At 44.4% G+C, this 15,093-nt stretch overlaps 1 protein-coding gene across 6 annotated transcripts in view; it reads right to left on the reverse strand.

Moving 5' to 3' along the window:
• HNRNPUL1 (heterogeneous nuclear ribonucleoprotein U like 1) overlaps positions 1-15,093 on the reverse strand; it is a 47,133-nt gene that overhangs the window by 14,353 nt on the left and 17,687 nt on the right. For all 6 annotated transcript variants that reach the window (XM_007996892.3, XM_007996888.3, XM_007996889.3 and 3 more), the window contains exons 7-8: positions 13,131-13,243; positions 1,738-2,004 (exon numbers count right to left, since the gene is read on the reverse strand). In XM_007996892.3, the coding sequence (XP_007995083.1) occupies positions 1,738-2,004; positions 13,131-13,243 (380 nt within the window). The remainder of the gene's footprint in view (positions 1-1,737; positions 2,005-13,130; positions 13,244-15,093) is intronic.

The raw sequence follows: 15,093 nt of genomic DNA on the forward strand, positions 1-15,093 counted from the left end.
CCTGGCTAACATGGTGAAACCCCATCTCTACTAAAAAAATACAAAAAACTAGCCGGGCGAGGTGGCGGGCGCCTGTAGTCCCAGCTACTCAGGAGGCTGAGGCAGGAGAATGGCGGGAACCCGGGAGGCGGAGCTTGCAGTGAGCTGAGATCAGGCCACTGCACTCCAGCCTGGGCGACAGAGCGAGACTCCGTCTCAAAAAAAAAAAAAAAAAAACAAAAACAAAAAACCAAGTGCTGTCATCATTAACATTTATAGGATTTTGTTTTTTTGAGACAGGGTCTCACTCTACTGCCCAGGCTGACGTGTAATGGCCCAATCACAGCTCACTGCAGCCTTGAACTCCCAGGCTCAAGCAATCCTTCTACATCAGCCTCCAGAGTAGCTAGAACTACAGGCACAAACCATCACACCCAGCTAATCTTTTTCTCTCTTTTTTTTTGGTAGAAATGAGGGTCTCCCTATGTTGCCCAGACTGGTCTCAAACTCCTATACTCAAGGGATCCTCCTCCCTCCTTGGCCTCCCAAAGTGCTGGAATTACAGGCGTTTGCCACCAAACCCAGCCCATTTACAGGATTATGTGACCCCTCCCCGCCAATAGCCCAGGGAAGGCTGTGTACTGGGACTGGCCCCATGGAGTGGGTAGAAGTGGTACAACTTTCTTGAAGTATGAAATAGGAACAGAGCTGCACACACAAGGACATGAATTGCATCTAATCAGTACATTTAGAATTTGGTAAACGCAGATGCATCTTAAATGCCCGACTAGAGGGGAACGGTGAGTAGTTTGTAAGGCCATTAAGAAAGACGTTCATTTCCTTGAAGGATCTTTAAAGAAGAAAAAAAGAATGATTTCAAAAAGGGGTTTTCATGTGATGGGATAAAGCTCACAAAATAATGTGAAGTGAAAAGGCAGGGCATGAAATCTCAATGATAAATGTTTGTGAGCATAAAACAGGCACTTAGCACATTAAAAAGAACTGATGACCTCCAAAACTCTGCAAGTAAACTTATTTGTAGATGATGGCATTATGAAAATTTAAATTTTTTTACTTCTTAATTTTCTAGAACAAGCATAAATAACTTACACATACAAGAAAAATATTGTTTTACGAAAAGACACTAGTATAGCTCTTGGAATCAAATTATCCCAAAGGCCATTTATCTCTTATGATAGCTCTGGGTGAGAGGTGGAACTTACTCAACCTCCTTCAAGAACACTCGGTGGGCCAGGCTCAGTGGCTAAAAAAGTTAGCCGGGCATGGTGGCATGTACCTGTGGTCCTAGCTACTCGAGAAGCTGAGGTGGGAGGATCACTTGAGCCTGGGAGGTCAAGGCTGCAGTAAGCCATGATCGCACCACTGCACTCCAGCCTGGGTGACAGAGCAAGACCCTGTCTCTAAAGAAAAAAAAAGAACACTTGGTGGCACAGTGCACTCCCCATGAAGCGCCTAGTGTCCTTTTCTGCTGTAAGAAAGACTTCCTTTTCCCATATTCTGGCCTCGCTTAAGAAGAGGGAATCCTTCTGAGATTTAGGTAGCCTCTCTGACTTCAACTTAGATCACACCAACAACCCTCACCTCACACTCAGAGCAGTTTTTCAGCTCTGAGTCCAACCCTAAGGAGCTGGACAAAGCGGCCTCTTGCCCCAAGGCTACTCACGCAGCAAGTCTGTGTGTGTGTGTCTCCTCTGTCTTGGAGCAAGGTGGCCACCAATACATTCTGGCCCCACTCACCTCACATTCTGCTTTGCTCTTTGGTCCAACGGTGCCCCGGATCCGCTCACTAAGGGGAAGATGCTGGATGAAGGTAAACCCCGGGAGGACAGAACAGTAGGGCTCTGCCCTCTGTCCAAAGTTGAACTCCACTGCGCAATTCTTCACCAGGACATGAGGATAGAGGGCCTGACCCCCCAAGGCTTCTTTCTGGATTCGGAAGGCAATGCCCATCCACTTTCCATTCTTGGTAAAGGACAGTTCCACGTCATTTCCACATTCAAAGTCCTAGCAGAAAAAGCCAAAGGAATATGATTGCCAACTCTTGCCGTAGGCACTGGGAGTCACACGGGGGAGACAGTAGATGCAGGGAGTAGAATATGGACAGCTTTCCAGATTGAAGTGCATCCTTCCCCAACATACAGGTAAGCTGGGCAGCATCAGTGAACATCTCAGAGAATGTCCAGCCCATCCTTGCCTAAGACCCCAAAGTTGGTGGATATGAAGCGAGTAAACAAGAGGTTTTTTTTTTTTGAGACAGGGTCTCACCCTGTCCCCCAGGCTGAGTGCAGTGGCACAGCTAGCTAGGGCTCACTGCAACCTCAAACTTCCAGGTTCAAGCAATTCTCCCACCTCAGCCTCCTGAGTAGCTGGGACTACAGGCATGTTCCACAACACCTGGCTAATTTTTAAGCTTTTTGTAGAGACGGGGTCTTGTTATGTTGCCCAAGCTGGTCTTGAAATCCTGGACTCAAGTGATCTTCCCACCTTGGCCTACCAAACTGTTGGAATTACAGGCTTGAGCCACTGTACCCATCCTAAAGCAGGTAATTTTAAGAAGCTCTGGCCGGGCATGGTGGCCCAAGCCTGTAATCCCAGCACTTTGGGAGGCCGAGACGGGTGAATCACGAGGTCAGGAGATTGAGACTATCCTGGCTAACACGGTGAAACCCCATCTCTACTAAAAAATACAAAAAACTAGCCAGGTGAGGTGGCGGGCGCCTGTAGTCCCAGATACTCGGGAGGCTGATGCAGGAGAATGGCGTAAACCCCAGGAGGTGGAGCTTGCAGTGAGCTGAGATCCAGCCACTGCACTCCAGCCCGGGCGACACAGCGAGACTCCACCCCAAAAAAAAAAAAAAAAAAAAAAAAAAAAAAAAAAAAAAAGAAGCTCTAAGTATTTGAGTCTTGTGCCTAGACTGAGATGAAGACGAAGGAAAAGGTGATCCAGTCCTGTCCTGAAAACTGATGAAGAGCCAGGCGCAGTGGCTCACGCCCATAATCCCATCACTTTGGGAGGCCAAGGCAGGAGGATCACTTGAAGCCAGGAGTTCAAGTACAGCCTGGGTAACAGAGAGACCCCATCTCTACAAAAACGAACAAAAGAAACCCAAAAAGGGCAGTCTATGAGTATAACAGCTGAAGAAAAGCCATAGCAGGGCCTTTTCGAACTGAGTTCAACTTGTTCAACATGTTCCCTGAGTTCATACTCTTTCTGATACGTATGTCTGCGTAATCTGGGACCGACAGAGCTTAGGGACCAGTGGGGAATGAGACAAGGACACTCTATCATAATTCAGTAAGATGACCTATCTAGAAGCAAGTTTCTGAGGAGGTTTCTTAGTTGCTTGTATATAAGCCTAGCAGTGACAGAACAAAACGTCAGGTTGGCTGGGGCATAAAAGATGAGGGGGAAGTAATTCAGGAACAGCTGAAGAGCCATGCAGGGACCACATTCATTTATTCTGTAACAACTACTTACTGAATTGCTAAAGTTAGTAATTAAGATTCCCCTCTTTTTGTTGAGACAGAGTGTCGCTCTTATTGCCCAGGCTGGAGTGCAATGGCACAATCTCAGCTCACCACAACCTCCACCTCCCAGGTTCAAGCGATTCTCCTGCCTCAGCCTCCCAAGTAGCTGGGATTACAGGCATGTGCCACCATGTCCAGCTAATTTTGTATTTTTAGTAGAGATGGGGTTTCTCCATGTTGATCAGTCTGGTCTCGAACTCCTGACCTCAGGTGATTCACCTGCCTCAGTCTCCCAAAGTGCTGGGATTACAGGTGTGAGTCGCTGCACCCAGCCCATTTTAGAAGGTGGATGGCTTCAGTTCTACCATTTACTAACTTGTGGCCTTTGTTATTTCATCTTGTTTCTTTATCAAAAAAGGGGGGGGAGGTAATATTTTATACAGCCTATGTTTATTCTGCTAAATGGACTAATACATTTAATACACAGTGAGCACACAAGGAATGTTAGCTATCACTGCAAGATGCCAGGCACTGTGCTAGAAATTAGGGGCTGGGACTGAAGTGCTGGGAGGGGACATGGCCTACCTTGGCATGTGAGGGATTCTAAGTTACCACAGGAATTTGAACTTGATGCTGGTGGCAGAGCAGAGTCTCTGACTTATTTTGAATAGTGGAGCAGCCTGCTCAAAACTGTGTTTTGGAAACATCGCTTTGGCTGCAGGATATGAGAGGCTCTTTTTTTTTCTTAGTGTTTTTGTCCTCTTTAAAATTTATATTTTTAAAACTTTTGGTAAATATTTTTCTAAATGCCCATCTCAGAGAAGAAAAGACTCAAAATGTGAGATTAGATAGCAGACAGAAGCAAAATACAAGGTTCAGTCTCTGATATAAAAGTACAATTTCTTTCTCTATTCAGGTGACCACCTTGGGAATTGCCCTTCAAGAAGCGACAGAAGCACCCTCCCTTGACCAGCTTCCCCATTAACCTCCTCAGTGCTCACAGGGCGCAGCTGTGTCAGACGCCCTCATGCTTGTTCATCTCTAAGCATGCGCCCACGTCAAGACCATGGAGAGCGGCTGGGTATAGTGGCTCACGCCTGTAATCCCATCGCTTTGGGAGGCCGAGGCCGGCAGATCATGAGGTCAAGAGATCAAGACCATCTTGGCCAACATGGTGAAACTCCACCTCCACTAAACATACAAAAATTAGCCAGTCATGGTGGCGAGTGCCTGTAATCCCAGCTACTCAGGAGGCTGAGGCAGGAGAATCGCTTGAACCAGGGAGTTGGAGGTTGCAGTGAGCCAAGATCGCGCCACAGCACTCCAGCCTGGCAACAGCTAGACTCCTCAAAAAAAAAAAAAAAAAAAAAAAAAAAAAAAGACCATGGAGAGCAGATATGACTGTGTAAAGGTGTTAGCCTTCCTTATGGCCACCAGCTTCACTATATGAACCTACCATAATGCACAAAACCAGCACCCTGAACCAACTAATCTACCACCAACAGAGCCATCTGACCAAGAGGCAAGCGGAGTTGTGTTGTTCCTGCTAAAACACTTCTGTGTCAGTCTCAGGCCTAAAGACCCAAACTCCTGAAGCCTGGCATAATTCAGAGCCTGCCATTTTTACAGTCTGGTGTCTCACACCTCTTTCTGTTATTCCGAGGCTCTAAGTATCATACTCTTTATGGTTTGCTGAAATGGGTTATTCTGTTCTTCACTTGGAAGGCTGTTTTGCCTTTTTGTTTTGCAAATTGAGAACTTGAGATTTGACACCAATGTCCTCCCGTCTTGTTCCAGGAGACCAATGATTTTTACACCGCCACCAACTCCTCACTCTGAGCCTTTTTAAAGTTGTGGTAGCTTCTGAACAAAGAAAACTATACAAGGAATCTTAAGACTGGATGCAGAGATGTTCTGGTTGAAGCAAGAGTCAAGGCCTAGAGTTCCATACTGCCACATACCCAAAGAACCTCATACTCTGAAAGAACAGACTTTGGCAAACACTGTCACACAGTGACAAGTTAAATTACTGCAACGTGTATGGAGTGTAGTCTTGGTGGTAGCTATCAAAATTTAAAAATATACCTTTGACTCAGAATCTAACTTTCAAGAAGAAATACATTCCCCAAGAATGCAAAATTGTATGTGCCAAATGCTCATGCCAGCACAGCAAAATGTGCTCCAATGGGGAAGTAGGAGTGGCTAAATTGCACAGGAGATCCATATGTGGGGCTACAAAAAGATCTCCAAGTTACTCCAGTAAATGGAAAAAAGATGAGCAGCGTTATCTGTTCCAGGAAACAACTTTCAGAGCCACTAACAGGAAGACGGGCTAAATTAAAGCAGGGTACCCAAACCCCTGCATCAGAATACTAGACAGCCATTAAACAGTCACTAAATACAAAGCTGCAAAAGTAATGACATGTCCACTAAAGGAAGGGACTAGGTTAAATCAATCATGGTAGTTACACAATGACTACAGACAATGTAAAAGTACAAAGAAGCTCTCTTGGTAGTGCCATAAAAAGATGCCCACCAAGGCCGGGCACGGTGGCTCATGCTTATAATCCCAGCACTTTGGCAGGCCAAGGAGGGCAGATCACCTGAGGTCGGGAGTTCGAGACCAGTCTGACCAAAATGGTGAAACTAAACTACAAAATTAGCCGGGTGGGATGGCACATCCCCGTAATCCCAGCTATGTGGGAGGCTGAGGCAGGAGAATCACTTGAATCTGGGAGGCAGAGGTTGCTGTGAGCTGAGATCGCGCCATTGCACTCCAACCTGGGCAACAAGAGCAAAACTCCATCTCAAAAAAAATTAATAAACAGATCCCCAAGACGTATAAGTTTAAAAAAGAAAAAAGAGAGAGAGATGAAAAAAAAGAGTGGGGAGGGTATATGTGAAAAATGGGTGGGTGGGGTGCGGGGGTGGGTGTCTAAAGAAGACTTTACACTGTATCCCCTTTTACATTCCTTGATTTTTTTTTTTTTGGAAACCCTATTCTTGAAAAAATCCATTCACAATGATTAACTATTAAGAAACAATTTTGACTGAGCTAGATCTATATATTGTCTATGTGGACAGGGAAAGATGGCCAAGATTTGCTGTTACATGGGAAAAAAATCCAAGGTTTAAAACCGAACAATCTGTAAAGTATAAACACAGTTTTCATTTTAAAAATGTTTTATTAAAAACATATTGAGGGCCAGGCGCAGTGGCTGACACCTATAATCCCAGCACTTTGGGAGGCTAAGGCAGGTGGATCACCTGAGGTCAGGAGTTCGAGACCAGCCTGGCCAACATAGTGAAACTCCCGTCTCTACTAAAAATGCAGAAATTAGCCAGGTGTGGTGGTATGCACCTGTAGTCCCCGCTACTCGGGTGGCTGAGGCAGAAGAATCGTTTGAACCTGGGAGGTAGAGGTTGTGGTGAGCTGAGATTGCGCCACTGCACTCCAGACTGGGTGACAGAGCGAAACTCTGTCTCAAAAACAAAACAAAAAAAAGATATTGAGATCCTGCAATGCAAAGAAAGGCTGAGAAACTGTTTCAGGCTAAATGAGACTAAAGACACATGGCAAGAGAATGCAATGTGATCCCAGACCAGATCAGATCCTGAACTAGAAAATCAGCTGGACGAAAGAATACTGTTGGGACAAGTGACAAAATTTGAATGTATAGTAAATAATAGCATTATATCAAGTTTTAAATGTAATAACTTTACTGTCATTAATATCTTTATGCTTAAGAATCAGCCGGGTGTGGTGGCTCACGCCTGTAATCCTAGCACTTTGGGAGGCCGAGGCGGGCGGATCACAAAGTCAGGAGTTCGAGACCAGCCTGACCAACGTGGCGAAACCCCGTGTCTACTAAAAATACAAAAATTAGCTAGGTATGGTGGTGTGCACCTGTGATCCCAGCTACTTGGGAGGCTGAGGTAAAAGAATCACTTGAACCTGGGAGGCAGAAGCTGCAGTGAACCGAGATCACGCCACTGCACTCCAGCTTAGGCGACAGAGCAAGACTCTGTCTCAAAAAAAGAATACACACCAACCAGGAATGGTGGCTCACGCCTGTAATCCCAGCACTTTGGGAGACCGAGGCGGGCGGATCATCTGAGCTCAGGAGTTCGAGACCAGCCTGGCCAACATGGTGAAACCCCGTCTCTACTAAAAAATACAAAAAGTAGCCGGGCGTGGTGACAGGCGTCTTAATCCCAGCTACTTGGGAGGCAGAGGGAGGAGAATCGTTTGAACCCAGGAGGCGGAGGTTGCAGTGAGCCAACATAAAGTCATTGCACTCAAACCTGGGAGACAAGAGCAAGACTTCTCTCAAAAAAAAAAAAAAAAAAAAAAAAAAGAGCAGACACCGAGCCTGGCACAGTGCCGTGCACCTGCAGTCCCAGCTACTAAGTTGGGATGGATGGCTTGAGCCCAGTTCTGGGCTGTAGTGCACTATGCCGATCGGCTGTCCACACTAAGTTTGGCATTGATATGGTGACCTTCTGAGAGTCAGGGACCATCAGGTTGCCTAAGGAGGGGTGAACTAGCCAAGGCAGGAAACAAAGCAAGTCATAATTCTCATGCTGATCAGAAGAGGGATCACTGCCTGTGAAAATGCTGCAAGACCCTGTCTCATTTATTAAAAAAAAAATGAGGAAGGAATACAGACCGAAGTAATGAAGACACGATATATGCAACCTCCTCTCAAATGGGTCAGATGAAAACACAGCTGACTCTGAACAACACTGGCTTCAAGCTGGGCAGGTCCACTTACATGCACACTTTTTTCATTCAATAAATATACTGAAAATATTTTTTGGACACTCGCAACAATTTGAAAAAAACTCTCAGATCCCTATGACTAGAAATACCGAAAAAAAAAAAAAATAAGGAGAAGTTAGGTATGTCACGAGTGCAAAAAAATTGTAGACACTAGGGTCTGGCGCGGTGGCTCAAGCCTGTAATCCCAGCACTTTGGGAGGCCGAGGCGGGCGGATCACAAGGTCAGGAGATCGAGACCATCCTGGCGAACACGGTGAAACCCCGTCTCTACTAAAAAATACAAAAAAAAAACTAGCCGGGTGAGGTGGCGGGCGCCTGTAGTCCCAGCTACTCGGGAGGCTGAGGCAGGAGAATGGCATAAAACCCAGGAGGCGGAGCCTGCAGTGAGCTGAGATCTGGCCACTGTACTCCAGCCTGGGCGACAGAGCGAGACTCCGTCTCAAAAAAAAAAAAAAAAAAAAAAAAAAAATTGTAGACGCTAGTCTATGTGTTAATTGACTGTTTATGTTATCAGTAGGCTATTAGTTTGCTTCCCCCCCCCCACCTCAGTCTCCTGAGTAGCTGGAACCACAGGCATGTGCCACCAGGCCCAGCTAATTTTTATTTCCATTTTTGGTAAAGACAGGGTTTCCTTGTGTTGCCCAGGCTGGTCTTGAACTCCTGGGCCCAAGTGAACCGCCCAGCTTAGCCTCCCAAAGTACTGGGATTACAGGTGTGAGCCACTGCACTCAGCCAGTAGTTGAGTTTTGGGGAGTCAAAAACTATACGTGGATTTTTGATTACATGGGGTTTGGTGCCCCAACCCCTGCAAAGTTCAAGGGTTAGCCCATTGTTTAGGGACAAGTAAACCACTTTAACCCCTTCTGTACTAAACTCATGGGGTTCTTGGTGGCATTCTCCAACATCAAAAGAACTTTAAAAGGGAACCACATATTGGAAAGGTATTTCTTAACTTCAGAAACAAAGCATCAATGGAACCAATCTAGAAGAAGTATTTTCATTGTCCACACCTTCTTGTACTACAACCAAAAGACTGGCAACTGGTGTTGAGGATTCAGGGCTTGAGAGTTACCAGTTTTATAAGTAACAACAGTCCTGATCATAAATCTGACAGAATTTGCTGGGCGTGGTGTCTCCAGCCTATAATCCCAGAACTTTGGAAGGTCAAGGAGAGCAGACTGCTTGAGCTCAGGAATTTGGTGAAACCCCATCTCTACAAAAAATACAAATATTAGCTGGGTGTGGTGGTACATGTGTATAATCCCAGCTACTTGGGTTGCTGAGGTAGAATAGCATGAACCAGGGAGGCAGAGGTTGCAGTGAGCTGAGATCATACCACTGCACTCTGCATTAAAAATCTGTTCAGGCAGATATCCTTTCTCTTCAATTATATCTTAATGATGCCTGGGAACTTGTTTGTTGCCTCTTGATTGGCAGAAGCTGCCTTTCCTGTTAACAATTTTTAAGCCACACCTCTTTCTAAAGTTATTAAACCGTCCTTTGCTGGCATTAAATTCAGCAGCTTTAGATCTTTCACCTTTCTTTTGCTTTATGTTGTCATATAATGACTTCACTTTTTCTTGAATTATAGCCTATAGGTATGCCTTTCTTTTTTTTCTTTTTTGAGAAAGAGTATCACTCTGTTGCCTAGCAGGGAGGGAAGTGGTGCGACCTTGGCTCACTGCAAGCTCCGCCTCCTGGGTTCACGCCATTCTCCTGCCTCAGCCTCCTTAATAGCTGGGACTACAGGCACCTGCCACCACGCCCGGCTAATTTTTTGTATTTTTAGTAGAGATGGGGTTGCACCGTGTTAGCCAAGATGGTCTAGATCTCCTGACCTCGTGATCCGCCTGCCTCGGCCTCCCAAAGTGTTGGGATTACAGGCGTGAGCCACTGCACCTGGCAGGTATGTATGCCTTTCTTATAGCCACCCTGTACCTACACAAAACCGCAGTATTTATTTATTTATTTATTTATTTATTTATTTATTTATTTTTGAGGCAGGGTCTCATTCTGTTATCCAGGTTGGAGTGCAGTGGGACAATTATACCCCACTGCAGCCTCAACTTCCTGGGCTCAAGCGATCCTCAGCCTCCTGAGTATCTGGGACTACAGGTGTGCACCACCACACCCAATTAATTTTTATGTTTATAAAATATAAAAGTTTGTTTTCGCCATGATGCCCAAGCTGGTCTTCAACTCCTGGGCTCAAGCGATCTGCCCACCTTGGCCTCCCAAAGTGCTGGGACTACAAGTGTGAGTCACAGTGTCCACCCTGCATTTTCAATATATGATAAAAAGTGCAAGGATTTAGCGCCTGCTAGCACAGCAGTAGTGATGGCTTCGGGAATTTTTTTTTTTTTTTTTTTACAGTGGTCCTTACGCTGGATTAATCTTGAAATGGCAGGCAACTACAGCTATAGACCTCAATCTATAGTGCATATCAAGCAATTCAAGTTTTTCTTGTAATGTCATAACTTTTTTCTGTTTCTGAGAAACACTTGCGGCATCACCAGTGGCACTTTGTTTGGATCCCATGGTGTTACTCAAGGCTTACAATATTGCAGTAAACATAATTAAAAAATACACAAGAATTGCGAGAGATCACTTTTTACTGTGATACACAATTTACTGAAAATAACTGCTCACATGAAGATGTACAACACACAGTGCCAGCTTGGCCAACACGGTAAAACCCTATCTCTACTAAAAATACAAAAATTAGGCCAGGTGCAGTGGTTCACACTTGGTAATCCCAGCACTTTGGGAGGCCGAGGCGGGTGGATCGCCTAAGGTCAGAAGTTCAAGACCAGCCTAGCCAACATGGTGAAACCTCATCTCTACTAAAAATACAAAAATTAGCCAGGCATGGTGGTATGCGCCTGTAATCCTAGCTACTCAGGAGGCTGAGGCAGGAGACTCTCCTGAACCCAGGAGGCGGAGGTTGCAGTGAGCCGAGATTGCGCCACTGTGCTATACAGCCTAGGCAACAAAGTAAGACTCCGTCTCAAAACAAAACAAACAAACAAACAAAAAATCCCAGCTATTCGGGTGGCTGAGGCACAAGAATCACTTGAACCCTGGAGTTGGAGGTTGCAGTGAGTTGAGATCGTGCCATGAGACTCCAGGCTGGGTGACAGAGAAATAATCTGTCTCAAAAAACACAAAACAAAAAACAAAGGAAAAGCAGTTATGATTTAATACTGTACTATTATGTTTGTTTACATTTCTCTCAACTGTGAATGGTACCATGTAGTCTGTGTTTGTGTGCACAAGTTTTGATAAGTTTTAACTTTTTGTAATAGATTTGTGGATATTTTATGCTAGTAAATGATGAAATAGACTAGTATCTACTTATATTTTATGCATTCATGACATGCTTAATTTTTTCTTAATCTTACTGATATTTCTAGGCTATATGATTTGTCTGTTTTTTCAAATTGTTGCAGATCTCCAAAGAAGTTTCCAATATATTTATTGAAAAAAATCTGCACATAAGTGAACCAGAGAAATTCAAACACGTGTTGTTGAAGAGTTAACTCTATGTGTATGTACACCATAAACATGAAAATGGTAAAGCAAATGTGGCAAATGTTAGAATCTGGATAAGGCCCTATAAGAATTCTTTATTCTCAAGCTTTTCTCTGAGTTTGAATTTATCTCAAAGTTAAAAAAAGAAGAAGGGCCCCAGAGTGGTGGCTCACACCTGTAATCCCAGAACTTTGGGAGGCTAAGGCGGGCAGATCATCTGAGGTCGGGAGTTCAAGACCAGCCTGACCAACATGGAGAAACCCCGTCTCTACCAAAACTACAAAATTAGTCGGGCATGGTGGTGCATGCCTGTAATCCCAGCTACTTAGGAGGGTGAGGCAGGAGAATAGCTTGAACCCAGGAGGCGGAGATACTGGTGAGCCGAGATCACACCATTGCTCTACAGCCTGGGCAACAAGAGCGAAACTTCATCTCAAAAAAAAAAAAAAAAAAAAAAAAGAGTATGTGTGTACAAATATGAAGGAAGGCAAAAGAACAAGCCTCAGAGGATGAATCCGTCTGGGTGGTCACTTCCTCTGGGGCCTCATAGCACATTTTACAAACATCTCTTATAACTCCTAATGTTAACAGTATTAAGTCATATTTACTGAGCACTTACTGTGTGTCAGGCACTATTATAAGTGCTTTTAAAGGATTAACTTAATGACTCCATACGAAATTCTGAGGTAGGGGCAAAGATTCTCATTTAGAGGGAACTGAAAAACAAGGAGTGTAAATTGCCCAGGGCTTGAGTGGAAGAACAGAACTGGGTCCAGGGAATCCAGCCCAGAGCTGACAGCCATATTGCACAGCATGGTGACTGCTGGTCACTGCTCTCAAACACTGAAGTATGGCAGCAGCAGCTGTTCTGTTTTGCATCATCTCTACTCTTCCAGAAGGCAGTTCATTGTAGGAAGCCTGGCTCAACCAATGTGAGATGAAGAAAGGGAGAAGTTTTGGGATAAGATGATGCCAACATGGGGCAAAAGCCAATACCACTGCCTTCAAGAGCAGACAGGCTATTTCCTAGCAATGAAAGGTAAGAAATTCCTAGGTTTGTTTAGAAAATGTCACTCTGGTACCTAGGAATGGAGGAAGGCTATGCACACCTGAAGTCTGCAAACCTCTTCAGGGTGTCATCCGAAAACTTTGCACACAAGACCAGAGGAGATGGAATGACAGAATTTCCCACAAAATGACAGTAAACATTCCAGTCTGTCAAGCAGAGACAAAGAAGTATGGCGAGAGTGGCTGGATATGGGGCAGACAATGGATAGAGGTATCCTGAAAAAGAAGTCTGTAGCCCAACATCTGGTTCTGCCAACTCCCACAGGCTGCTAGCACTCACCGCAAAGCAGCCAATCACATCGTTCTCTGCAAACTTGTCTCCGTAGTTTTCAAACCGGCTATTGGTGGACTTCTTCCCAGTGCCTCCATAGCCATAGGAGAAAGGCTCTTCGCCTGACGGAAGAAATAGGCAAAGGCAGGTTAAACCTGCGATGGTCATAACAGCCTCAATGGCTGCCACATACTTTTATTTTTGAAGAAAAAAATAATTTTCTTTACTGGTTTTATTAATCAGATGCCTTTTTAATATAGGGATGGGGAAGGGTGAAAGGAAGCCCTTAATGATGAACTTTGGAGGGCTTGATGGGTTTCGTTGTCCAGTCTGGGAGTAGGAGCTCAACTGAATTATTCTGCACAGAAGGGAAATTTGAAAAGAAAGGGAGGAAAGGAAGACAGGAGCTGGGATGGAGGAGAATCATATGCTGAGATGCAACCCTTCCTTGTGACACCCAAATATTCAGTCCAGTCTACTCATGGTAGAAATCAGTGAAGGGGCTGGATTTTGCTCCTCGAGACCATGAGGACTGACCCCTAGGAAAGGTACTGTATTTCCTCAGGTTACAGAATTGGGTGCTGATGTGATATGACTGAGAGATCCCAAGGGCTCTGGCTGACACCTGACCTAGAGATCCCTGGGCAGAACCCAAAGAGTATGCTGCTAGAAAAGCAGGGGCCGACAAGCATGAATACCAGGCCTGGTTCTCCTACGAACCAGCTGTGTGACCCTGGATATGGTGCTTGACCTTTCTGGGCTGTTTCCCATCCCTATCAACTGCCACCACCTACATCTCAAAATGGAGACAGAGATAAAATGAGATGACCTATGAGTCTTTTTTTGTGTGTGTGGTAATATATCTACCTTTTTGAGGAGGTACCAATTTGTTGGATACATGTGCAATTTTGTTACATGCACAGATTGCATAGTGGTCAAGCTTTTAGGGTATTCATCACCTAAAAAACGTACATTGTACCCATTAACCAATTTCTCATCCTCCTCCCCCTTGCTACCCCCTAACACTTCTGAGTCTCCATTATGTATTAATCTACTCTCTAAGTTCATGTGAACACATTTTTTAAACAAACACTTATGAGTGAGAATATATCTACCTTTAAAGATTAGTCTTAAGCGGTCAGGCAATTACGGACCAGGATAATGGCTCAAGTGTTAAAACAGCAAAAATCTGCAATGAATTTAAATGAGCTACAGAAGGGGACTGGTTTAATAATGCAATTATAAAATGGAAAATTATGCAGTAGTCAAAAAGCTGTATTTATTTACAAAAATATGCCCATCATATATTAAAACAAGGCTATACAAGGTAGTCCTAGTGTGATCCAGTTTGAATATGTACAAAAAAAAAAAAATGTCCAGAAGACTACAAATGGAATGTTAACATTGGTTAGTTTATCTCACAAGTTTAGGAAGGATTTTCATTTTTCCCTTTCTGTATGGCCTGAATTCTTATAAGCAATACATATTATTTTCATAATTGAAACATTTGTATGATCATAAACGGAAGGCAGAAGGTGTCAGAATTGGTCAGAATAATCAGTTACTTAGGACCAGAAGGTCACTGAAGTCTGGGGACGGGGACCCACAAGATTAAAAATCTTTCAATAGGCAGCCCCTGCCCCTCTCCCAACTAGCCCTGGCCTCACTGGTCTCTGCTCCCCTTTTTCCTCTAGGTTAGGCTCTGGACAGAAAATACAGACAGAACTTAATGGAGCTTGGGAATTTATTTGCAGCTTGGTTTAAGGGCAGGAGACACTGATCCTTTTTACAGAAAGGGAATAGATTCCTAAAGAGAACTTTGGACCCTCCCCTAAAAGATGAAGGATAAGAATTGATTCTTCACAGAAAAGTTGTTTCATGACCATAGTCCTCTGAGTTGAATATAGCATGACAGAGAGAGTGGCATATACCTAATCCTTGTAACTGTTCCACTTCACCCTAGTTCTATTCT

Source organism: Chlorocebus sabaeus, chromosome 6 (genome assembly GCF_047675955.1).
Source record: "Chlorocebus sabaeus isolate Y175 chromosome 6, mChlSab1.0.hap1, whole genome shotgun sequence".
Taxonomy (NCBI): domain Eukaryota; kingdom Metazoa; phylum Chordata; class Mammalia; order Primates; family Cercopithecidae; genus Chlorocebus; species Chlorocebus sabaeus.